This window comes from Spodoptera frugiperda, chromosome 8 (assembly GCF_023101765.2).
Source record: "Spodoptera frugiperda isolate SF20-4 chromosome 8, AGI-APGP_CSIRO_Sfru_2.0, whole genome shotgun sequence".
Taxonomy (NCBI): domain Eukaryota; kingdom Metazoa; phylum Arthropoda; class Insecta; order Lepidoptera; family Noctuidae; genus Spodoptera; species Spodoptera frugiperda.
The window spans coordinates 589,578-617,424 of NC_064219.1; the positions used below are offsets into that span (position 1 = coordinate 589,578).

A 27,847-nucleotide genomic window follows, 5' to 3' on the forward strand; every position below is an offset into this window, starting at 1 on the left:
ACCTTCGTTACACGGGCCCATTACCACTTCAACCCCAAAACGTCCCCTTCACAAAAAATATAAATGTTTCACGCGTAAAATCAACCCTCAAACGCCGAGTGTCAAGTCAGTACCTGCCAATTAAGCTCCGGTCGTCTTGACCGTGTAAAAATTGCTTCGCGTGTAGTTGCTCATAGAATTGAATTAACATTTGTAATTAGTTCGAAGCACGCTGTGCGCACCTGTACACTGTACATAATACGCGTTGCGCGTTTGTATGTGAATATACTTGGGACTATTAGAGTTCACTATATCGGTGTTATGATTAGCAGGGTGTTTTTAGGGTTACGTGTCACGTCATAGATGCATTCCATCGATGCCTTCTCTCGCTTTGGGCGAAAGAGAGTGTCATACCCTTACTGACTAAAAACCACGTCGTTCTCACTCCTGCTCTTTGAACTGGAATCCCGATAAACCCGCTAGGTAGCCTGTAGCTCTGGGGCGGGCTTTAGGCCTAGTGGGCTCCATCTGTGGTCTGATGACTCTTTAGAGCGCGCGTGGAACGCGATGCGCCGTACGCACAGGTCTGGTTCTGGTCGGGGGGTGTGTTACCCTTTAAAGGAAAATTGATGTGTTCCTTTGTTACTCTTCATGTCAAAACGTATGAAACAAGGGTAGTTTATGGTCTTTTTAATGATATTCTTAATATAGAAATGATTACTTAATAAATAAATGATTTATTTATTGTCTTCTCTCCTTGACCTTGGACGAGTCGAGAGGAAGTGTCAGACTCTTACTAACCAGAAGCTAGTGAGTAGTTGTGTAGGAAGATTTAAACGGGTCTTGTAGATGTACCTTCCAAAAGTTTAGGTCAATCTTTATACTATACTTCTTAACATATTTCTCCACTTTTTTACACAGAATTAGGTATTACAATTAAACACGTTATGTGCCTGTACAAATTGGAAACCGTAACATAAGTCACGGCTATACCACAACAGATTGTTCTGATTTATTGTGTAATTATTGTAAATTGTACTGTTTAATGTTTTAGCCTAAAACATTGTTTAGTTATTTACTAAAAACCTAATGAAGTATACACGCTATTAGGCGATAACTACGGTGTTTAATATTTAGTAGTAATTTTGTAAACACAGATACTAATCGCTTTACACCTAATGTACTAAGAGGCCAGACAGTGAAAGAACTCATCGATAAAAATATGTTGTTGTCTTCGGAGGTCTGAAAAGAAGAAATAGTTTTGAATGTTTATCCGTCAATCACGCAGAAATTACTGTACGAATTTTGATGAAATTTGGTATAGGGACAGGGTATAAGCTGCTTTGGGTGATAGGATACTTTTTATCACATAGGACTACGGACGAAGCCGCTGGCAGGAGCTAGTTGAATAATAATAATTAGTAATATTCATCATTTCAGCACAGGATTGGCAGTTATTTTAATTATTGGCAACAATGAATCGCATTTTCGTAACGTAACGTCACGCCTTTTATCTCCGAAGGGGTAGGCAGAGATGAAGATTACGAGAATAATCAGGGAGTGAAATAAATTATTTATTTCACAATGCGCAGACTTAGTCCAAATTGGTTATTGGCTATAAATATTACCTTCACAAATACCAAAATTAATGGACATGTAAAAGGGATAACTACATAGCCTATGGTCTCTGCCTACCTCCATGGGAGATAGGCGTGAGGTTATGTATGTAAGTCTGTATCTATTGCATCAATTTTATTTTGTCCTCAATTCCCACAAAACCAAAAGACAGTCGATCTTCATATTAATCTCATAAAGTAAGTTCGCGGTGTGGGCGATACGATACTACATGATTTTTCAGATATTCCCCGTGATCGCACGGAGCATAGAGCTCAAGTATGGCGGGTAATGTGATTACTCGGAGTGTAACGGTACGAGCGCACCCCAACTCGAGTGTACTTCAATATCTGTAACCTGTAGGTACGCTGTAAGGACCTAAGTATGTTTTATTGTGAAGTTTTTTTTCTTTTTAGTTTTTACCTAAAATTTTCTACGTTTTTTGGTTTGTTTAATAGTATGTCTAGTTTTTACTTTTAATGTCTGTCTTGTAAATTGTTTTAAAGCATTAGACACGTGTTTTTTATTTTCTTATGGAAACAAATACTTTCGATGATATATTGATCAACATTGCACCGATCACGTGCTCTAAAATAATATGCCCATTGAGCTCGGTCTTTAGCTCTTCGCATCAAACCACAACTAGTCACTTTGTAGATATTATCACTTCACCTAGGTGATGGGCCTGATCCGATCTTCGGACTACCTAGCGGGTTTACCGGGGCTCCGACTCGAAAAGCAGAAGTTAGAACAAGTGAGTAATAGTTTGACGCTCCCTCTGGCCTCGCCCATGGTGAGAAAAGACATAAGATGATTTTCCCCTTATAAAAACCTATTCGATGGGCACTTTGCACTACATTTGCCCACCTTTAAATGGGCCGGCACAACTACTGGCAAACAGGAAGAATATTTTTACAAAGACCGATGACAGTGCTAACACAAAAAGTATCAACAAAAAATCTATCTAGAACATTTACTTTTTCACTTTGAGCCTGGTGGGGTAAAAAATATGGAAAATGTCACTCGAGATATGCATACAGATTTTATAAAATGCCTAACTTTACTCACCTTTTGGTTGAGAGCGGGATAAGCCCGGGCTTGATCGGCACACGCTTCGGCTTTGCGGCCGAAGTATGTCGAACATAGTGGATAGTTCAAAATATTTTATACTCCCCAATACGTAGTGAAATTTTCCTAAACGGTAGCTAAGTATTCTATTATTTACACATTTTTAGTGGGACAAGCCCGCCACAATCTCCATTACCGCTGCAACTCTTGTAAGCTCGGATCGGATCGTTACACATTAGCTAAACTAACGTTATTTACGAGTATAAGCATGTGATACCATAATACCACTGATCTTTGGTTCTTCTCATCCAATTATTGCCACACACCTACTTTAAGAATATCGTCATTCCGATCCAGAAATTCAATTTCACATTTTGAAGAATCATGACTACGAATTTTATTTTTTCCTAGGTCGTAGGTGCGTTTACAAACATACAATTTCACATACACATAACAACCAAATCCGAAGCAACAATTTGGGGGCCACACAGTGTTGATCGTGAGGATATCGAACCCGCTATAAGTTGTACGATAGCTTGTTGCCCAGCCACTGCGCCAAACGTGCAGTCAGTAATGTATTTGTTTATTAACGTTTGTATATTAACTAGCTTTTGCCTGCGGCTTCGCACGGGTTAAATACATATAAATCGTCCTCTTCAATCACTATATCTATTGAAAAAAATCCCATCAACATCTGTTGCGTAATTTTATAATTCAAAGCATACAGACACACAGGCATAGTGACTTTGTTTTATTCAATGTAGTGATGATTAATCGTATCTACAACGTTGTTACAGGTTTATTTTATCCCACAAATGTAATCGGTTTAGTGTAATCTCATATAGTCTGTATCTGTGTTTAGACAGGTTGCAGTGATAGGGTTAACAATTATGATTGGACAGTTCCGATATTGTATTTATTACAGCCAATAAATTATGTTAATTAGGCAGATTATAATGTAATGATGATGGTGGTTAACTTTTAAGTAGAAACAAATTGTTACAAAAGTTTAATTAATAATCAGTTATTTAATTATTAGTCGACTTGCAAAACTTTGTTACGCCTTGCAAATTATTCTAAACATCTTCTTCGTTTTCTTTTTTTAACATAACCTTCCTTTGGTGGAAATTATGCAGTAACAACTCTCGCCTATGGTGAGACGAGAGGAAGTGACTAAAAACTACCCCTGTTCCTATTCCTGCTCATCGAGCCGAAGCCCCGGTAACCCACTAGGAACTCTGCAGCTTCAGGTCGGCATCAGCCCTACTGACTACTATCTGTGGTGGTTGATGGCTCTTTGAAGCATGCGTGGAACGCGACGCGCTGTACTCTCTGATTAACATAAAAAATCTACTGATTTTAAAATTGTACTTTTAACAATAGGCTGGTCCCTTTTAGGTACAAAGCGTAACTACCAAATAGTGCATGTATACTTACTACAGGTTCAACACAACCTACAAAAACATTGTACGTTATAAAAAAACATACAAACCTCTATGAAAGAACTCTCTATATAAAAAAACAAACAATATGAAAAACTGCACAAAAATAAAACCGAATCAAAATGCATCAACAATAGTTAGATACACCTACGATATCCATTTTTATTTTTAAATTGTACAATACGAGTTAGAAAAACATTTGACGATACAAAACCTTCATTTAGCATCCATTGACGCATTTCAATGGGTACAACTTTGTTGTGTCTGTGAAAACGCGCAATGTAATGAAAAATTGTGAGATGGTCGTGTTGTGAAAACGAGGATTAGTGATTGGTAGAGGTCAGATGATCGTTGTAACCGCTGGGGTTGGGTTGTTTCACAATGATAAATGTCGATGGATGATGTGTATGGAGTTTTTGTCGTGTTGTAGTTGCAATATGGTTGGGGTTAGTTGGTGGGTCTTCGTAAAACATTAACACGTTATTTATACTGCGAAGGGATATACAGGGTGGAATTATGGCTACTATTTTCGCCAGTAAAGTTATTTGTCCTATAGTCATAAATGCAACGGTAATATAGACTCTAGAATGGTCAGCAAAAGTATATGTGATCTACAATTTGTTGCTTCGATTCTAGGTGTTTTGTGTACGTGAAATTGTATGTTTGTAAACGCACTCACGAAATAGTAGGAAATCCTAGTCTGGGGCAATGTTTGAAAAATTGTTCGTGGTGTTGGGCAAAAGACTTACTATGATGGAACTGATAAATTGGTGAAATGTGGATGTCACATTGCTTATGAGTCTCTACGTATTTCTTCGGGAATATGCTTAAAGTTATGTTTATATAGCATAAAAGTATGATTCTCTTAATCTTACTTAACCGTCTTGATCAAGTGGTTGTTGGCAAAGCCGCGGAACAGGACGTTTCAGGTCCGGTTTCCCACTTGGGTAAATTACTATTATTAGGTTGGTTTGTTTTCGTTTCACCCTCTTTTACATGGAACTCCTAACATTACTAGTTGTAAGTGTATATTAGATTTAACATTCCAAATATTTTAGACGTTACATTAGGTAGAAATTCTCAGCCTAGGTTACCACAACTTACACCTTTGAGGAATTAAACTAATGATTTAATATTATGAGCCCGTAGCTAACACTCGCGTGTTCTGAATAATAGAATTTTTATGATTATTAGTCGCGAGCCTAAGTTTATTGGTTGTACAATTATACGGCGCTTTATCTTTGCATGCCACATGTCCGACTCGATTTGGTTACCCACGAAACTATCCGTCATTTCTAAATGTATATAAATGACACCATTAGGCACAGGAACTTCGTAAAATATTTTTACATGTAATTGGAGTGTACTCAAGTGTGGCTTTGAACAGGTCGCCCAAAGCATCGTTAGGTATCCGAGCATTTTATTGAAACCTCTTACTTAGTTACTCGACGATTTCAAATTTCATTTTTGAATTATGGTTTCACGGTGTTTTCTTACAGTATTGGTCAATGATATTTTATTTAACAAGTACAATTTTTTTATGGAATAGGGAGCAAACGAACAAACTGGTCACATGATGGTAAGCGATCAGCGTCGCCCATAGACACCAGCAACATCAGATAAATATACGATAAACTTACGTCCTGACCTTGAGAACCGGATACTTTAACATCTTGGTTACTACTTACCGATTATTGGCAATAGTTCTTTAGAGTTTCTGTTAAAAATAAAGACCAATCCAAAGATTTTGGATTAAGGTTGCTTATTGAAATTGGCAGCACGACATCACCACACCGTTTGTGTAACCCACGCCTTTGGCTACATCTTTATTTAGATTACTTGACCTTGAAACCACCCTTTTACATAATTATAAACATGTTTATGAACTTCAGAAGGGGTCTTCATTTAGGATTCCGTTTGACGTTCCATTGAGTTTGGTTATACCGAGGGCTAGTATTTGATCTTATGACTCGAATTGTGGTGAATGGACTTCAAATGTAAACATCTTCATTCTCGTTGGTTTTAGTGGCAGTTAATTTTGATTTTCAAAAAAATATTAAGCAATCCACAAATTGTTGTTTCTGACTTGGGAGGAAATTGCATTAGAAAACTTAATATAAAAAATACTGTTGCTAATTAAAATAATTCTTTATGGCCCTTAAATTAAAAAATCTTCCTTAATCCACACAACCATGATCCACACCCATTACCCACACCCTCCTTTTTCATACACCCATAAAACCAAGGAAAGCAAAACGTTATATCCCTTCTCATGAATCCTAAATCTTTCGCAGCATCAGCTCCGGCCCCGAAGTACCATTAAACCAGCTGATATTGTGATGGGGAATAAATTTAAGTGCCTATAACAATATTTGGATCGCGTGCGATGTGGGCCGGCGAATTAATACTAACAATTACTTGGGCAGCACGCACGAAAAAAACCGTACAAATTGCTGCTGTGCGTGATGGAATTAGAAGGTGCTATGGTCATGGGAGACGCGGGAGCGGGTAATCACTACTTCATTATCGCTATAAAATAAAACTTGAATTTCAAGAAGTTAGAATCACTATAGGGCTGGTTTTCGTAGTTGATATGATCTAGGTAAACTAATATAAGTATGCAAAGTTTGGCCATCAAGTTATTGGCTTCATGATTCTTTTTTTTTATGGAGTAGGGGGCTATTGAGCAGCAGGGTCACCTAATGGTAAGTAATTAGCGCCGCCCGCGGACACCCGTAACACCAGAGAAGTCACAAGTACGTTGCCAGCGTTTGAAGAAGGAATACGCTCTATTCTTCAAGGTTTGAAGGTCATTCTCCAAGTGGTACTGGGAGTACTTTTTTACTTACTGTTTTACTTGTGGTGGTGGTTTTATTGTTTTTATTTTTTGCGAGTCGTAGAGCAAAAAAATCAGTTTCTAAAAAAAGTTTTATTTAAAATACTCATATCTTACCCTGGTTAAGATTTAGCGGTGTTGTTTCCGCTCTCTTCAATTACTAAGTCATCCATCTAACCCACCCTATTAATACCGATTGAATCGAACCTTTAAAAGCCTTCGATTTTATTATTTAAAAGTTCAAACGTAACTAATTACTGTGCGGTGGCTAAGTGGCATTTTATTTTACTAAGTCCCCTATTTCCATTTCCATTTAAATACCCTATAAGTGTTGATTTCGTAAATTAATGTTCTTTATTAATTAATTTACTGTGTCATTCTTTATATCTTGGACGAAAAAGCAGATCACAAACTTATTTTGTAAGAGACAAGTATATACCGAAATCATTAAACTTTCTCCTAAGACGTTTTAAACAAAATTAATGCTCAACAATCGCTGTCACCCTAAGACAAATATTTAAATAAAAATTCTCTTAAAAGCTATTATTTAAAACGAAATTTGTAAAAGACGAATCTCCCAGCATTTTTCATAAAATAAAAACCCCATATCAGATACACAACAAGCGTCATTTAGCACCGTCATCCCGAGCCCTGAGGCATCCCTCAGGACTTCTCATTGTTGGCAGAACATCTCTTATTAATGTCACAACCATTCGTTGGTATAAAGTTGTATCCAAGCTCCATAGATATAGGTAGCACGTTCAATTAGATCTCTGGATTGTACCCCGAACCCTCGTCAACGGAAAAATCCCTACACTTGTATGTTAATAAATTTTTGCCACGAAATTTTGCACAAGGAAGTTGAACAATCTGAATAAGTGTATAGGATTTAATTTCCAAAAATCCTTATCTTTAAACAAAGTGGGTTTAGAGTGGATGCTCGTATTTCATCTCGATGGGACGGTTCCAGTGTTTTGTGGATGCAATGAAAGTGAGACTGAATGGTTTTCCTTCATCACGAATATGATTCATTTATACTTGGTTTCGAAATTAGTTTAATTGCGAAATACTAAAGTTTTATAAACAAAGACATTTGTAGAAATTCTAAATTTGTAAACAAACGACCGTCTCGTTCTCTAAAGTTATTTCTCTAAGACTAGCTAGAACTTCCCAAAATCTAGACCGAACTCCATTGAAACCTCGTGGAGCTCGCAATAAACTTTCAGTGATGGATACACTACACCGGCGTCAATTAGGGACTCTGACAATTATACTTCGACACCACCAACATTCGGTACAAGTTTACGCAAATTGTAATTTCGCATGAAAACACCGATCACAACATCAAATAAATACCGACAAAGTTGGATGTAATCAATCATCCGACGAAAGTCACCGTGTCAATAACTTTGTTTGTCCCTCCTGTAAATCGTGACATAGATAAATTAGTGAAGTAACTTCGTTTCAACTCCTCGACTGATTAATGGTAATGGAAAAATTTTTGGGAAAAAAAATTGGTTTCGAAAACTTCAACGTAGGTAATTGTTGGTTTGATCCGGAGCTGCGGACTACCTAGCGGGTTTACCGGGGCTCTGGCTCGAAAAGCAGGAGAAGGAACGGGGTGGTTTTTAGTCAGTAAGAGTCTGATAATCCCTCTCGCCTCGCCCAAGGCGGAAGAAGTCATTGGATGATTTTTCCCCCTCAAAAAAAAAAAGGTAATTGTTGGTTGATGGGATTTTTAGAGGCTTTGCCTTCGATACCAGGTCTGCCCATCAATAATGTAGTAGGAATTCATAATTTAGTGACTGTAGCATGCTAGTCTATTGCGGACAGTGACTTTAGTCCCTTTGTGAAGATCTTATGTACATGTTAGTTCGAACATCGGTGTGGATAGCAATTACCGATCACGGCATATGTATAATATATGTATGTACTACATGTATTCTAGCTTTGTGCCTGAGATAGTATGTACCTGTTTAGCTGGCTCTGTATTGCTAGCGGTTTACCTTTTGACTCTAATGAATACGGCATCTTGTTTAGTATCTATTCTTATTACAATTCCTAAACTTTCAACTGATTAAATTATCTACAATTATAAGCAAAACTAGTGATAGTTGTGCTTATAATTATTTTCATGATGTTTTTGTTATGGTATAAGCCGGTAAATTGGCAAGCAGATCACCTGATGGTAAGCAATGACCACTGCCCATGGACACCCGAAACACCAGAAGCGTTACAAGTGCGTTGTCGGTCTTTTGGGGGTTAGGAATTTAAAGATTGTTGGGAAATCGAGAATTGGAAGGGGGACTTAATTGGGCGTCCGGTAACCTCACTCACACACAACACCTCGAAACACGACGCAAACGTTGTTTCACGTCGGTTTTCTGTGAGGGCGTAGTATTACTCCGGTCGAGCCGGCCCATTCATGCCGAAGCATGGCTCTCCCACACTTTAATAAATAATATTAACTTTAAATGAACTTAACATGTAATAAGATACAGATGCAATAACTAATCTCACAAGTAACAGAAACAAGCAACTGACAGTTCAACTTACGAACAGCAACATAGTCTTCTAAGCATGCTCATGCTATAAGACGCATAGTAGATGCAAACCAAGTAAATCCGCCGTCAACTTTATTAATCCTTAGCCTGCAGAATGACAGCGGCATCTCCTAAGTGGCCTCAGGTAACAGCCAAATGGCCATGTTAACTAACCGAACTAAGACGTTGGTTGTTTTGTGAACTAGTAGTTAACTTCTGGTTTGTTTGCTTACAAAGTTTACTGCAGTCTAGACTCTGTGTGTGCCAAGAGCAAGGAAGTGGCGGTTAGTTTCAGAAGTAACTGCGGATGCAAGTTTTCAAGTCCCGGCTCTTATTGTTGACCTTTTTGTCTTTTATTTCGTTCATTGAATCAAATAAGCTTCGGATGGGCGAGTCCAAGTTTCTGCTAACTGGGTTGTTCGGTTTGTTGTCTGTTCCATGGAAGTTTGTTCGGAGCTCTTTCTTCAAGTTCGCAGTTTTCATTTAGATTTGTAGTCGATATTTTTGATGGTTTGATGGGACAAGTACAGTAATGGATACCGTTGAAGGTTAGTGTATGGGACTGTGAAGTTATTTTATGATCGACTTGACTGCACGGTTGGCGCGGTCGCCGGGCAACCGGCTCCCACGTAACGTGTAGCGGGTTCGATTCCCGCACGGATTAACTCTTTGTGTGACCCATAAATTGTTGTTTCAGGTCTGGGTGTCATGCGTATGTGAAATTGTATGTTTGTAAACGCACCCACGACACGGGAGAAAATCCTTGAGTGGGATCAAGTGTATTTATAAAAAAAAAAAACAACAACAGAAAAAATATATAAGACACCTTACGGGAAGCTCTCAAATGTAAATGAATTAAAATTGCATTAATTAATTAACACAATTTATAAAATGTTTACTCGTAAATGTGATTTTAATTTCTCACTAACTCAAATGCTTCCATTACAGTAAAATGAACTTCATTTATTGCTCGACAAAAATGTACCTTATATCACAAACACTTAACTACGTTTTTAATTACTCTAGGAAATATATCCTTCGTCGATTTGATTAAACGCGGGAGCTATTTGTTTGTTCTATTTGATTCCATTACATTACTGCCAGGTCAATGAGTGCCCTTCAAGGTATCGAAGTGAATTGATGAGCAGTAAGGAATAGGAACCAGTTTATTGGAAGCTACGTTTCATTTCATTTACACGTATCAAGTATTTATATTATTAAAGTAAACATTAATATTTACTAGTTTATAGAACTAAAACTATTTATTTCATTTAAACTTTAGTACAAAGTTTTTAATCAATGTTCAACGTGTATTTCGAAAGAGTTCTACGTGTGGACACTAGATGGCGTTGGTTGTCACAATGATTCATTACGGTTAAAGCACTGATATGTTACGTTTTTGTTAAGCATTTTAATTATAATATCAGGTTTTATATTAGAAAATTATTCTTAGAATGAAATATATTAGTCTTTAAGAACAGATTCATATTTTCAGTTTTTAATAACACTACTGTCGTCGCGGAGAACTTTTCTATTTTTTTTAAGGGCTGTAATCGTGGGCTAGCTGCCAGGTAGTGTCAGACTCTTACTGACTAAAAACCACCCTGTACCTATTCCTGCTTTTCGAGCCGGAGCCCCGGCAACTCGCTAGATAGTCCGCAGCTCCGGATCAGGCATCAGCCCTACTGGGCCCCATCTGTGGTGGAACTTTACTATACCTACATCTACTAAAGCATGTATGTTATAAACGGACCATAAACCTTTCACAAAGCAAGTCCCCATTGTCTTCTAAAGGACCAAATACAATTATTATAGTGTGATAGTGTCAAATGGTTTAACATACGTTCTGTTTAAGATAATTGAACACGGTTTTCCGTGTCACATTATTGTTTGACACGACTATGTCTGGTCTGAATGCAGTCACATTCAATTGTTCCAAGAAATTATATTCGGTGCTAACATGATGCTTGTTAGTGGCAGCAGAATGTGTAGGGTGTACAAGTTAATTTTAAAATAGCTTTTAATTAATAGATTATATAATAATATATTAGATAGAAATTTAAAAACCGGGTATTGACTGATACTAATAAAGTCAAAATAAGGAACGCAACTAGCGTTGGTTTTTTTTACAAAATTGACTCTGAATATGTGACCACAAATGCGGGAAGCTATACTTGGTTCAATTTAGAGATCGGACATAGAATATTTGAGGCTATTTCGGTTTAAAACAAATTCAAAGGTACTGCGTCTGTCCTTTAGGTATATAGTCGTTAGACTCAGGTCATATTAAGTTCCGTTGCATAATTTTAAAAAATCTGTTATTTTAAACAAGTATAACGTCAATCATAAATGACTATTTAAAAGTTTTGACTTGAGATATAAAACAACTTTCAACTGCTCTGAATCATAAAATTAAAACCAGAACTTCAGTAGAGTTTAATTTTTTTTTATCAAAACCAGTAACAAAAAGAACAAAACCATATTTTTGCAAAAAAAACTACCACTTTTCCCGACCATACCAATCAAAACAATGCTGTCCGAATTGAATTAAAAACGCGGCGAGAGTTTGACGTTTATGTCACAACGGTCGATGTCCAATGAATATTTATGGAACAAGTGCGCGTATCGTGTCAGTGGGTGGCATTCGATGTATGAGATCATTGCTGAAATGTCGTTGTGCGGTAGGAAATGCCTACTATTTTCCTAATAGCAAAAGCATTAGCCATTACAGATACAAATAGTTTTTAGTCAAGTGTTTGGAAGCAAAACCAGCAGGCAGAGGTCTCGGGTTTTATTCGATCGTCAGAAGAAACCTTTTACGTATGGCAAGTTTGAAACAATTTTGTTCAATATTAAATAAGTCAAGCCGGAAATTTTTAAATTTCGGTACTATCATAAGAGGCCTTGAAAATGGTTTAAGGGTTTTTGAACCACTATATACCCTTTCAATAAAGTCAATCTTGAAGATACCACAGGCATTAAATCGTTCTCACTAATAAACATACACACAATAGTTATGTCACCACTATTCGATTCCATACAAACCAAGACTTACGATTTACAAATCTAAAAAGACTAACAGAGTCAACTGGAAAAGCGTTCAATTGCACCTGGAAAAGGACAACAATACGAAGTGAATCTTTTACAAGCAGACAGTACTCCTGAAACAAACACTTCAAACTGAAGACAGGTGGCTATGAAAGTTTTACAACTGTTAAGACAACTTTTCAGGACATCGGGAGGATTTAAACTGGTCTTAGTATCCTGGGGTATTGCGGGTGTTTTATTTATTTGTGCATGTGTGAGAGTCTTTGGAAAGCTGTGGCAGACCAGTAAGTGAGTAGTAGCATGGCGTCACGTTGGTGTTATGTTTCACCCTAAAATAGGAATGATGACGGGGCAAGAAAATGAAAAATCTCTTTAGTCCGTCTGTTAGGTAATGTAAAAATATTACACACGTATTTTTTATTTTGTCGTATAAGAAACGAAACAAAGTTTAGAAATGGGAGCAAATATTTCATTTCTACGTATAAAATATACCTAGTACCTAAGTGACGTTACGCAATATATCAAATCAATAAGTAGTTGTAACTGAGGAAATAATTTGAACATATTTACCAGCTATGATTTTCCAAATCAAATATGATTATTTCATAAACACGAATCTATACAAAAAAACCTTTGCACAGAATAAAAAACCGGCATGCCGATTATTTCTCTGAAACAAAAAAAAAAATGAACAATAGAATATACTTTCCCTGAGCCTACCTCGCAACCGTACCAATAAAATATAAGACATGTGTCCCATAACCCATTACGATAAAACAACAATCGATTCGATAACAAAAGTCGGTATTTTGAGTAATCAAAACTTTACTGAACCGGTTCACGGCGGCTCGTACCGGCTCCGTATTCTGGATATATCGATACCTTTAATCGATTTCGGAAATTCTTTCGCTTTGAAATCGAGTCCTTTTTATTAATTTACTACAAATTTAGTTGATGATAATTAATCGATAGGAGAATTTGATTTGTATTACGGTTAGCCTCTATTGGTTGAAATGTTATTAGATATGCTTTGAGGGTAGTGTTATCGGTATAGTAATCAGTATTATTGAAGCTTGGAACATCAGTATCATCGTTAATTGAATATCGATTCAATTTCATATTTGTTTTAATAGACTGTTATTTGGGCACCGAGTTACCGACTTATACCTATTTAGTATCCTAGGTAACTAAATAGATCTTTTGTCTTGTTACTTCTTCAATGAAGTATTATATGTATATGGTACTTGATATCTGACTTGTAACAAAGGTACCTAAAATGAAATCACGGACCCAAAAATGTTGAGTATCTTGTCAACAGATAAAAAGAAGTACTAACAAGATATGGACAGTTGAGCAATTTTATTCATTCCTTTACCAATCATACTCGTGGATGAACATCTTTTGAATAATAATTTAATTCCAAAGCCCAAAGTACCAGAATAAGTCTCCGAGAATGCTTAGACATTAGTCTTTCTCGAAATTTCTATAGGTCACGGTAATGATAAATAGATAAAGTATTGTAAGGAATGGTCGAGCTCTCGACGTAATTTATATGAGTTTAATTCTTCACTGATTCTAAAACCCAGGTTTGTTTGCATTTCGTTTAGAATTTCTTGAAGGAAATTGGTATTTGTATATTTGACGATGAGTGATGGGCTAGATTTCGTTCGTAGTGTTCTGTTGGATGATGAGAATTGGAGACAAGAGCTTTAGTTTCCAAGGGTGGGACTAATGAGAGATCGTTGTAGTGTATGAGGAAAAGTATAAATGCAATAATGATGTCTGTCCTTGTATTTGGTCCAACCATCATGACTTACTTAACTAAATAAGAAACCTATAAAACAAATTTTACATCAAACATGAGTTAACCTCAATAATGTAGAGAGGGCCAATTACTCCTCTTCCCTAATGCTGACAAAGCCTAACACCTCTCGTCACTCAGTTTTCTATGAGCTGCGCCGATTTCTTACCATCAGGTGATCCATCTACTCGTTTATCGGCTATTCTCATAAATAAAAAAAGCTGATAAAGTTCCATCAAAAAAGAAACATAAACCACAGAATATCGTCCTCAAACTACCTCGTTAAGCATAGTTAGGCTATCCTGACGCGACAATCAGTGAATCGATAAGTGTGTCAACAGGGAAACAGGCTAATGCCGTACAAACAGCGTGCTATGCGGGCGCCATTGTTGCGTTCGTTGAAACAAACCGTTCGGTTCTGGAGATGAAAAGGATCAGTATTGTGTTTATCTTCCCAGTTTGTTTTAAGGCTTTTGTTAATTGCTGGATTATTGTTTCATGTTTAGATGTTAATTGTGCTGGTTTTGCTTTAGGTCTCTTTGTTGAAATGCTGATTAGAACGGGTGGGTTTGTGATTAGGTGTGTCAGTGTAAGTAAAGGAAGATAAAGAATTATATAAAATAAATATAATTACATATTAATCATTCATTTATTTCTTTTACTTGGTTGTTACATTTTTAAATATTAAATAAAAAAAAAAATAAATAAAACATTTAAAAATATAAAAAGCAGTAGCCCACCAGTAACGGGATAAATCCAAGCTACCGGTGGTCAGGGCTCAAGAGAGAAGAATTTCCGGACAATACGCGCCGTGTCCAGAAGTACTGCCTTCTGCATCAGGCTCTTGATCCAACCATCTAACGTTAGCCTACTCAGGTGTTGGTCGAGGCTTTTGGCTATAAGGCCATTGGCAGATACGACTATCGGCACAATGATTGCTGAATCTACATCCCACATGTCGACAACCTCATGAGCTAAATCAAGATATTTACTGGCTTTATCTTTTTCAGCTTTCACAAGATTCTCGTCATGTGGGATTGTTATATCAATTATCATTGTGCGACGGCTTGGTCGATCTATCACCACAATGTCAGGTTTGTTAGCAACAATTGTCCTGTCTGTGATGATAGTTCGATCCCAATACAGTGTGACATCTCCATTTTCAAGAACTGGGTCAGGCAGATACTTATAATACGGCACTTCAGATTCAACAAGTTTGTATTTTAAAGCAAGTTGTTGATGAATAATCCTGGCTACAAGATTGTGTCTGTGCAAGTACTCTCCGTTAGCTAAATGAGAACAACCCGAAATTATATGTCGAATGGATTCCCCTGGGCGATGACATGCCCGACAAATGTCAGCCGTTCCATCCTTTATAATATACTTTCGGTAGTTGTTCGTCAACATAACTTCGTCCATAATTGCACAGACAAAACCTTCCGTTTCTCCAAATAAGTTACCAAAACGTAGCCAGGATACGGACGCTAAGAAATCTGTATCTGGCCCATGTAAGGCCCGATAGTAGCGTCCGTGCAACTCCTTACTTTGCCATACATTCTTGCGATCCTTAGTGCTTAGTATTATAGGTTCTCTCCAGTCCTTATTAGCCAAGGAGAGCGGAGTAAGTCCTTTGTCCACTGAGACAACATCTCGATGTATCCCCACCTCCATTTTGAAAAAATATTTTCGGAGACTGCACACTTCACTATTGTGTAGGGTTTTGGCATTTAAAAAACATTTACGTGGTATGTACAGTCTCATTACTGATGATCGTGGGTGATGCATCCGATGCTCAGTCAACAATGAACGGATGTCTTTTCTGTCCAGGGCGTCCAGTTCCGTTTGAGTCCACTTGAGTATGCCAAAAGAGTACATCAGTACTGGCATGACCCAACCGTTGTAAGCGCGCACCTTGTTACCACCTGATAAAAGACTATTGAGAACTTTCTTCAGGCGGCCAAAGAAGCGCTCCCGCAACGATTGCTTCATGACAGCTACAGTCAATGCCTAACGCTTCTGACATACCCAAGTATTTATAGGTTTCGGTTGAAGAGAGAAGTCTAAAGTTTGTGGTATCAGAGTTTCGTGTTTCATCTGATTCCACAATTTCCCCCCTCTTTACATGCATGATTGCACATTTGTCCACACCAAATTCCATCCTAATGGCATTACTGAACGTTTCAGTGACATTTAGATAATTACATATATTATTACAATTACTTATTTACTATTTATTATTCCGAACTGATATGACCTTCAAACCTTCAAGAAACAAGCGTATTCCTTAATAAAAGGCCGCTACGCATAGGTGACTTCTCTGGTGTTGCGGGTGCTCATGGGAGGCGCTGATAGCTGACTACCAGGTGACCTGTCTACTCGGTTGCCCCCTATTCCATAAAAAGAGGTGTGTAAGCTGTCTCAGTCAGTCTTAAGATTACGAAAAAAGAAAGATGTATCTTAAAAATATGTATGGGCCAAATAGAATCAAAGAAAGAACGGATACCCAATAATCACCAAGCTTTAAATACCTGTATGTATAACTGTCTCATTTCATTAACATTCAAATCACAACCATGAATGGTAACTTGAAAAAAGTGACCTTGCAAAACTTACTTAACATACCGAGCGAGCAGATTAAACACTCGCTTCTTCTTACATCACAACTCAATCAAGATTTTACTTAAACAGACATATTTATGAAGCAGACATTATCTCACACGGTGTTGGCGCCATATTTGAACTCAATTCATTCATCACGCACCCCAGGGATTGTATCTCCTAATTTTTACCACCTACAATAACAGTTAGTTTATCACGAAACTTGACAGACACCCGTCAATCTAATTTATGTGGAACATAACGAATTCCTGTGTTTATAACACATTTTATTTTATCTTTTACGTCGGCAGTTTGACTAAACTTACTGTGGAGAAAGTTGGAAAATTATGTCGCACGCGTAGGAGTTTTATTTTCGTTTTAATTTTTATCATCATCTGTTTTAGGATGTGGTGTTACTTTGAGACGGGCGCCTGTTGTGTCTGTTTTAAGTTTTAGAGTTGTTGTTTCTTCAAATATTTTGTGAATACAAATTATATGTTCATTCAACTTGGTTATTACATAAGTGTTCTTTTTGTAACTGTGTAGTTAATCTTGACAAATGTTTTATTGTCAAATGTTGCTTTTCAAGTAAGATGCACCAATAACCACATAGTTAAACTAACCGTATTAATGTACCTACCGGGGAGAATGGACGTATCATTACGGATGCCTAACGGGTTACCAGGGCTCCAGCTTAAAAAGCAGGAGTAGGATCCAGGGTGCGTTTTTAGTCAGTAAGAGTCTGACACTTCCTCTCACCTCACCTAAGGCGGGAGAAGTCATTGAATGATTTTTCAGAAATCATTGAATATTTGTCATTATCATTACCAAGTCTATGTAACAAAATCCTATAGTCCTTATCATCCTGATTGATTATATCGTTACTCCTCACCTAATACTGGGCTATTAACGTCAAGTTTTAATAGAAAACGTACTGTACATAAAATTTTTACTGTTCTACATTACAGTGGACTATGGGCCTTGATTAACGGTCATTCGCGGAGTTTACCTAATTACTGCTGTTTTATGATCACTGGCTACGTTTTCTCTAAGGAACGGAGAGTGTTATGTTTGTTAATGCTTTCCTAGACTTTTGTGTTCCTTTTTATTGGGTAACGTTACTGTATCATGTTCTTTTAGTAGTGTTTTAATGGGAGTTTTGAAGTCAGTAGTTTGTGTAGGTGCTAGGTTTTTTTGTCTGATGTTATTGGTATAGTTTGTTTTCTAGATTTAATTTGCTTATTAAAAATGTGTTCGAAACACCACGGCTGACAGACTCTATAAGATTCCTGGGTCGGGCAAAATATGGCTGGGCTTTTTTCGGTTTATCGAAAATTTGTATGGCAATATAGGCTTACCCTCTATTACAAGGGACTGCTTACATAAATGGTGAAAAGTGGGTGTACATTATACAGTGACATTACGTGACGTAATTTACTCCTCTGCCTACCCCTTTTGATGAAATTAAGTAACTACCTATATTATATTAGGTTCTTAAACAACAGACTTTTGGTCGGATGTGGCTACATTAGTTTGTTAATGTGTGATGTATGTATAATTTGCTAGTTACGGAATCAAAACTTAGTCATTATGATCACTAAATTAAATGAATAAAAACCACTAGATTTTAGAAAATTAACTATATTTATAATAAAATTAACTTGAAGCTCAATATTTTAACACAAGCTTAGATATAAACCAAATCAACAAGTATGGGAAGTATTTTGCTTACATTTATCACAGAGGCTTTCTCTAATCAACAAGCTTTGAATTTCGTTTCGAACCAACAGTTTTCTAATAGGACTTAGCTTTCTAAGGAATGGAACCAAACTCTTCACGAAATGTAGATCATCATCTATTTCATTTTGATCATCAGATGAATTACCATTCACTGATAGCCTCTTGTTTTTCTCTGAAACAACAGATTCTGTGGAATCGGAACATTTTCTTTTTCGATTGTCAGTTTTGCTTGCATCTATCTGTTTTTCTCCATCATTTACTTTCTCTATTATCTCATCTTTAGGCTTTATAATTAAATTATTGTCGGTGCCTATACTCAGGGAATGTACTGGAGTTGCTCCATCAAAACTGTTGTGATCCACACTGTACATAGAATTAGAGAGCAGAGTATTTTCGTCATATTCTTCTACTTCTTCTTTTATTATAGTATTCCCTTGCACTTCCATTTCTTCCGGAAATTCGCAGTCTACAACTGTGACAACATTGGTAGGTAGTGATTTTCTTAAAAACAGCATTTTTTCAAAGTACAGCCACTTTCCTCTGTAATATTCTATGTAGGGTTTTGTAGGGTTGTCATAGGGAACTTTTACCTTCTTACTTTCTCTTATGAATTGGTCTCGTAAGTTCCGCCATTTTTGTTTTATGAAGTCTTCTGTAACAAGAAACACAAAGAATATATAATATAGATATGACGTACTACGTCTACATGTATTAGGTACCGAATAACTTCGGGTTATTTTGAGCCACTGGGGTAACTTTGATCCAAATCCAATAGGAATGTGAGACACCGTATATAATTTTTTCATTTTTCTAAAAGTTTGGGTCAAAATTACCCCCTAGAAACAACAAACCCGAGTTTACGGTACTTAATTAACCTATTTATGTCCGTATAAGAAACATATAAGGTTATAAGGTAACTAATAAAATTTATAAGGTTCCTGGTATCTGAATGACCCTGTCTACCCCTTCGAAGATTAAAAGGCGAAACGATTGTGTTGATTTGTTATTGCTTAATTAGATTTTTTTCTAAAGTAGCATTTTTAGCCTAAATTCTATTTCTAAAACTTTGTGCAGGCGTCATTATTTAGATAAGATTGATTCGAGTTCATTGACATTAGTCGCAAAACTCAAGGCCACGACCAAACTACCTATCACAGACAGAACGATCTATGCTACAACACTATAATAAAATTAATAGTGTGAATATTTTATTAAATACCTAACAAAATGTATTGTATTGCCATAGTCTGCACGGTTGGCGCGGTGGCTGGGCAACCGACTGCCGCGCAACGTGCAGCGGGTTCGATTCCCGCACGGAGCAACTTTTTGTGTGATTCACAAATTGTTGTTTCGAGTCTGGGTGTCATGTGTATGTGAACTTGTATATTTATAAACGTACCCACGACACAGGAGAAAATCTTAGTGTGGGGCAATGTTTTAATATAAAAAAAAGTTTCTCAAGAACAGTAAAATTAATGTAAACAAAACAACATTGATTTGTTTTGAACTCAAAAGTCAAATCGACAGCACGGTTGGCGCAGTAGTTGGACCATTGGCTGCCACGGGACGTGTAACGGGGTTCAATTCGTCCACTGAGCACCTACGTGTTTTTTTTTATACCACGACGGTGACAAGTGGTTACCGTGGCCTATGAACGATGTGTGATTAAAAAAAAATGTTTTTGGTTGCGGTGTCCTGTGTATGTGAAATTGTTGTTTGGAAATGCACCAATAGTTAATACAGAAGAAAATCTTAAAGTGACGTTAAAAATCACTATGCGGCACATTCTAATATTACCATATTCAAAAATATTATCAACAATGTGTATTTAACTTTATTTATAGATTCGATTAAAATTGTAACGAAAAAAAAAATCTTAAGAAACGAATAATAGCATAGCAGTCAGCTTACGTCATACGTGATGCGCGCGCGACTCGGGTGACCTACATGGCGCTAGCGTATCACGCACCAAGCACACTGACAAACGTAAACACACTGTATAAATACCCAGTAACCGTTCAATAACTTAGTTTTACTTACTCTCTTTGCCCAACAATCCAGCAATCCTCGCCCATTCAGCATCCATAGCTGCCCTGTTATAATTATTGTCATATCTATTCCACAACGCAGGCGTAGCAGCCACCTCTTCTATCAAAGTTTCAATAAGGTTCGTTACTCTTCCCTCCACATAGAAATAATCGTCCCCAGAGGTATTAGCCGTCATGATACACACCCACTCGATTTTAGCCTCTATGAACACAGCCAATGAAACTCACACTAGATTGTTATTATGGAATATTGCCGGTTAGTCCGTTTGTAAACACATTTCACAGACGAAAAATCTATTTTGTTTATAGACACAATGAATATGCACTTTAAACTGGTTAAAATAGTGTTATTATTGATTTAAAACGTTCGTTCGTAAAGGTTATACGTGATGCGAACGACACGACAAACGCTGGACTAAAAATAAATGCGCGTTGTTGCCAGATCGTTGCTGCGCCGGCCAATACGAGCGACGCGGCCGCGCCAGCTCGCACGACGGCATCAACCGCGCGATACCACAAGTGAATGCGATTGTGTGAGTGAGTACGAACGATAAGGTATGTCGGGCGTTGTTTGTGTGAGTGATGAAAGTCGCATGCGGGGAGTTTGTCTGTCGTCATGGTCGAATGTGCATTCTGGCAACGTCGCAGCGTGTCGGTTACGTTCCACGACCATGTTTGACATTGTTATTGTTTGTGAATGAATTCGCGATTATATTATTAGTACCTAGTTCATTTTTAACAGTTAATAATTGTTATTGTTTTGAAAGTATTTTAAAATCTTAGCTTATATTTACATAAACGTATGTAAGTATAATTCTTGATTAACTATTTACAACTTAAATTAATATTGTCATAATATAAATTCAATAATAAATAGGGTATGAATTTATCATATAAGTAATTATATGCACAAATGAAATTATTTACTTCTATGTTTAGCCTATATCTTTATTTCTTTGTTGTATTATATACGTAAGTACATGCTCTTATCTACCTATCTATGTATTAATTTTGCCCGATACAACACCAAGATAAATAAACAATTAAGTTTAGTAGGCATACGTTAATTAGTTGTTAAGTAATGTTTATTCTTAGGTATTAAGTAATTTTTTTTATTTAATGTACTCAGTTTTCAATTTTGAACAGTTGTAAATTGTATGTGAAATGTTATTGTATAATGATTTAGATAATATATACTTTTTTTAAATATAATTATAATAACTAAATATTATAAGCAAATACGTACATATATTTAAGACTGATGGCCACACTATCGCGTTAGATTACATCTGTAATGGTAGTTGTTAGTGCATTAAATAAATAAAAAAAAACACTATTATAAAGCCAAAGCTCCATTAAAGTATGTTACTGGCCGTATTTTGAATCTCGAAAGTAAATAAAAGTGCACATAATAAAATGAAACACACTATGTACATACATGATACATACAAATATACGGCTACTTTAAATCTATTATTTTAATCAAGGACAACGTCACGCTGTTATACCCGAAGGGGTAGGCAGATGTACACATAACGGCTCGTAATGCCCCTATACAATGTACACCCACTTTTCACTATTTATGTTTCAAGTCCCATGTAATAGGCGCGAGCCTATTGTCATATACTGGGCACAATTCCAGACTCCTGGCTATTATTGAGAATTTTCGAAAAGCCTAAAGAAGCCCAGTAATATTTTGCTCGACCCGGGAATCAAACCAACGAGACAGTTAACATTGTTTACTTGTTCATAATGTTATTTTTTTTATATTAGGATTTTGTACAGTACATGGCACCTAATTAGATCTCCATTCTTTTTACGGAAGAGCCCATAGTCATGCATAATTTTTGTATGAAACTTGGCTCCCTTTTTCCCATTAATATTTTTGTTGCGATCACTATTTCACTAACAACTGTTTATAGATGTTCGGGTGAAATAACATTCAAATAAAACTGCGTTAAAAGGCTTTCGATATTTTTCACTGAACTTTCGCAATCAGACCATGAGCTGCTACAGGGTTGGCGCTTGGAAATACCTGTGTAAGTACTTTGTTTTTTATGAGTCCATGGATAAATGGCTATGGAATAAATTATCTTGTATGTATGGTATATTTAATGTCATCTGGTATCAGGGAATGATACCTAGAATAACGTCAAGTTAAAGTAATGTTTACGGATTTTTTTAAACGTCTATGCCGTAGGGATATGAAAATTAAAAATGTACTTAGTCCGTCATTTTGGAAATCAAAAAACATATTTTTGTATTTTATTAATATGTATATATTTATTTTATTTTATTTTAAAATTTAGGAGTGGGAGCTAACTGCGTCATCACTACTTAATAAAAAACATCAAAAATGTCGTCACGCTATATTTCAAATCAACATATCGTCGAAAGTACTTGTTTAAGTAAGAAAATAAAAAAAAATCGCGTCTAACCTTTTTAAAATCATTTACCAGACGGACATTAAAATAAAAATTAGTTATCTACCCTATTATTTCGCTTGAAACCGACCACCCCTAGAGTTGAGGCTTTCGTAATTACAAATGTTTCAAGCTGAAACTATGAGCGCTTTCAGTTTCCATGAGTTCTCTGAAAACTGACATTTATACCTGTAAATAATGAAACATTGTTGATTGAAGTTCATATGATGTTTTTATTATATCCGATGAAACTGCGGATGAAATATTCCTCGATGGGTTTCGGTATAGTTTTGTTTAAAAATATGTTTCATATTCAAATTGTTTGGTTGCAAAATATTTTCTGGTTACACTGTGTTGTGTTCCATGTTTTTGATTGTTTACTAGTAGGCTGATATTGTTTTGCGTATGTGTACTCATTGAACTGTTAATTACTTCGGTGTGCCAGTTAAACGGGGGCGTTTATTTAGTTTATTTTGTTCGTTCTGTATTTAGGGTTTGTTTTATGGTGAATTATTTATACATATGTGTGACTTTTAGGTGATTTCTTTTTATTGACGCACAACAGTGACGCTTAGGATTAAAACCTTTTAACGCATGACATTATATATTATTAAAACAACATTTAAATTGTTATAAACAAACAAACATTTCATAAAAGACAAAGCATTGTGGAAGTCTTTTAAGAACTTCTTTATAAGTATATTATGTATTGTAGAGAACAGATCCGCCTGATCGTTTTAAAATCGTGTTGCTAAAACCCATACCTCATAAATATCTCATCAAATAGAAAAGCAATAATATCACAGCTTAGTGACGCAACACACCCATTTGATTATCAGTGGTGAATTCGTCAATTCAAGGTCATAGAGCTAGGCTGATCTCATTAGATGCAAGCAAACATTAACTTAGTGGTGGTCAGGCGCATGTGACCACCATAGTACATAAGCTAAGTGACATATTTCATATACATATTTAGAAAGTAGAACTACATAATATGATTATGATAAGTAAGATGGCACTTAATGAGCAATTAACAAATACTAAGTCCCTTGTTAAACTGTCACCTGTTACAGTTCCGACTATTCTAATCGCATGCTTAGTCGTAAAACTGAATATTATGTATGTATGTAGGAAGGTCTAAGGTGTAAGATAATAGCGGGACATAGCCAATGCCACGTCTAAATGAGACCAGACTTTCTTATTGTAAGAGACCGTAAAAACATTAATGAGACGAAATCTTATTAAATGGAACGTACTTATAAACAAACATGCAACAATATGACATAATAGCACACTTTACAATATCCAAAGGGGTAAAACGTGGGTAAGATTACAAAATAAAAGTTCACATACACATTATACCCAGGCCCGAAACAATAATTTGTGGATCACACAAAGAGTTGCTCCATGCGGAAATCGAACCCGTGAGACAGACAGGATGCGCCAGAGCCGGTTGCCCAGCCAAAGTCAAGCCCAAGCCCATGCACTTGCAGCAGTAATTTATGACTTCATAAGTCATAGGAAGAGACTTAACCATGCACTACAAATAATACTAGATCTCGTGCTATAACTAAAAAAATATACAATTTATAAAGTAAAAAAACTTATCCAACCTCAACTCGCGCAACTCTTCGCTTGCACCACACGAAACATGTTAAAACAGATCAAACATCGCAAGTGTCGGCACGTGTCTGTTTGTCCAAACTTTTTACACCATTAATATGACATGTTATATGTCGTATGTTATAATTTAATAGCTGTTTACTGACATTGTGATACAGTGATCCGATTGGCGTTACGGATTACAACTGTACTGACAATCATGTATTGTGAGATGATGTTAAAGACATTTTGATTGGGGTGTGACTCGCAAAGCGGATTGATTAGATTCAATTTTGATTTCTATGTTGGATTATGTCTGTTTATACTTTTGCTTCAAGCCTTTATTTCAAATACTTTAAACCTTCAAAAAAGAGCGTACTCCTTTTTAAAAGGCCGGCAACGCAATTATGACTCCTCTGGTGTTGCGGGTGTCCATAGGCGGCGCTGATCACTTACCATTAGGTGACCCGTCTGCTCGTTTGTCCCCTATTCCATAAAAAAAGCATTCCAGACTCTAAAATAATAGATCTGAGAGATTGTACGCAGATCGTAACTTAAAAAGTATCTGAATCTGAAAACTCAACAGTTTTTTTTTTTTCAAATTTTGACACATCCAACCCGAAATATGACATCACAATACTAATCACAGCACCCAATCAAACACAAAACCACCACGAAACTATCATACCACATCACCCTTACTCAACAAAAATTGCAGACAAGTTCCAAAAAAAAAGAAAAGAAACTATCAAAGATCTTCCACAGCGCGATCGCAAAGCTTTTAAAACAGAAGAATTAAACTGGTCTCAGTCCGCAGTTTCTTTAATCCAGGTGGAATCGATTGAGCAGTCGGCACTCTCAATAATGCAACGAGAAATGTTTAAAAAGAGTCTCCAGACTGAAGAGCTCTGCTGTTGCGATGCTTTTGTTTAAGGTTGTGGCTTTGGTGTTGAGAGGAGCGGGTGGTGATAGGCGATAGCGAGGCGTTTTTGTAGCTAGTTAGTATAAGTGTTTCTACTACTTATTATCTTGTAAACGTCTTTTATGTCGCCCATTGTGCGGCAACGGTTTCTTCTGATACAGATAAATATCTATCTCATACTTCTTTATTGTGGCTTAACGAGTTTAGACATACAATGTCAACCGATTTTAATGAACAATAGATAAATCATAAAGTCACCTGCAAAGAAACTTATTTCCGAATTTATATTATTAGTGGTACAACTGCTCATGTCAACTGCAGTCGCGTTTACCGCCACCCTGTCCTCACCACAACCGACAGAAAGCTCACTGATTACATACGTACTGAATACGATATTCGATTTAAAATTAAAATCAACACCCGACGGTCTCACCACTGTTTTTAACTAATTACAATTTTAATTAAGATATCTTCTGGAACAACGTCAAAGAGAATATACTTTCTGCACGCAATCGGTACCTACTCGAATGCTGTTTTGTGAAGAAATTGAGTCTCATTTAATATACCAAATAAGTACATACATATTATTATAATTAAGGTTCTTATAAATGTAGTAATTGTGGCTAGTAAAATTGAACTCCATTGCTTCGGACAAAGTAACTATTGGGGAGTTTGTTTTTAAAATGATCAGTAGTGGTGGAAAATTCTGTATAATGAGTTTGGTTTGTAGGGTTTTTACGTAGCTGGAAGAAGGCTTATAGACTAGATTATTTGCTGTATCAAGAAGTGTTTATTGGTCGAATTAGTTGCTGAGAGGTCTTCAGGCAACATAAGTTAAGAAGAGTTTTAATGCAACATTTTAGATTGAAAGAACCTACGCCATTACATACGCCAATTAGATAAATAAATCTATAATTTCAGTCATGATCGTCCCACTGCAGTGCAAAGGCCTCCCTACCCTCCTTCCACTCCACTCTATGTAAAGTTTTTTACGCCAATTAAATCCAAAATAAAAAACCACACAGCTAATCTTACCTCAAAGAATCCTAACTCCAAGTAGTGACGTTTACAAATTTGATGACGTTATATTCACAACAAACTAAGCAGTATTCAGTTCGTATAACTTCAGTGTATTATAGAGCTGAACTTCAGTTGATCGCTGTTACTAAAACTATGAATTCAAAGCTTAAGTTTGTAACCACAACGCCTGCCTCTTGGTTTTCAAGTGCTTGTTTATGTTTTGGAATTTACAACTGTATTGTGAAGTGATAAGGTTGGTTATACAATGGAGATGGTTGTCAGGTTGGTGTAGCTATATGTGCTGGTTTTAGAACAATGCCTAGTGGTATACATTCTTCTTACAGTTTAAGTATTGGTTTACAGTATAAATATAGGTACATACAGAAGGTTCATAGATTCTGTGGTTAGTTTGGCAGATTAGTATTTACAAATAAAAAAATCACACAGCTAATCTTACCTCAAAGAATTTTTATTCTAAGTAGTTTTCCAAGTAGTCACCACAGCACATGCCCAGTAGGGGTGATGCCTGATCCGGAGCTGCGGACTACCTAGTGAGTTTACCGGGGCTTCGAAAGCCAAATGCCAAAAAGCAGGAGTAAAAACGCGGCGGTTTTTAGTCAGTAAGAGTCTGACACTTCCTTTCGCCTCACCCAAGGCAGGAGAAATCTTTGGATAATTTTCCTCCCTCAAAAAAAAAGTAGTCACTAAATAGAATGAGGGTTGGGATCGTTTTCCGAGTTGGCAAAGTATTATTTAAAAGTAAATTTAAAATCGCAGGAACATAATAACACGGAGTATCGAACTGGATAGGTATCCCTTCCCTATTCGTGACAAAAATGCTTACCTAATTATTATTTGTAGAAGAGATCACCCATTCCTTTACACACAGGACTAAACCACAAGATACCATAGCAACTATACACATAATTAGGTACTCTATAATAATTGGCAGAAGGGTGTGAATGGAATAAACGGTGAAGTTTAATTAAGGACCTGTCAGCTGATTCGTGCTTCATGTGGAATGTTCAATGTTCATGTTGCTTTGGATTTTGTTGTGAGTGAGCTTTGGTTATGGAGGTGTACTGCTGATGGTGTGTTAGAGGAGTAGAATTGTGATGATCGTTATTGACTTCCATGACGTCACGTCTGTTACTCCTAAAATA

The 27,847-nt window shown here is 36.5% G+C and overlaps 1 protein-coding gene across 1 annotated transcript; it reads right to left on the reverse strand.

The window, feature by feature from the left end:
• Positions 1–18,556: 18,556 nt before the first annotated feature.
• Positions 18,557–21,229, reverse strand: LOC118275566 (uncharacterized). The gene is made up of 2 exons (XM_035593575.2): positions 20,710–21,229; positions 18,557–19,321 (listed from the first exon to the last, which is right to left on the reverse strand). The coding sequence occupies exons 1-2, from the start codon at positions 20,891–20,893 to the stop codon at positions 18,633–18,635; spliced, it is 873 nt and encodes a 290-aa protein (XP_035449468.2). The 5' UTR covers positions 20,894–21,229; the 3' UTR covers positions 18,557–18,632.
• Between the last annotated feature and the right edge of the window lie 6,618 nt (positions 21,230–27,847).

Bases quoted from the DNA above. Each gene is read 5' to 3' on its own strand.
- LOC118275566 (XM_035593575.2), bottom strand. From the start codon at position 20,893: ATGACGGCTAATACCTCTGGGGACGATTATTTCTATGTGGAGGGAAGA. The intron at 19,322-20,709 runs GTAAGTAAAACT...TTCTTGTTACAG, and splicing joins TGGATTGTTGGGCAAAGAGA to AAGACTTCATAAAACAAAAA.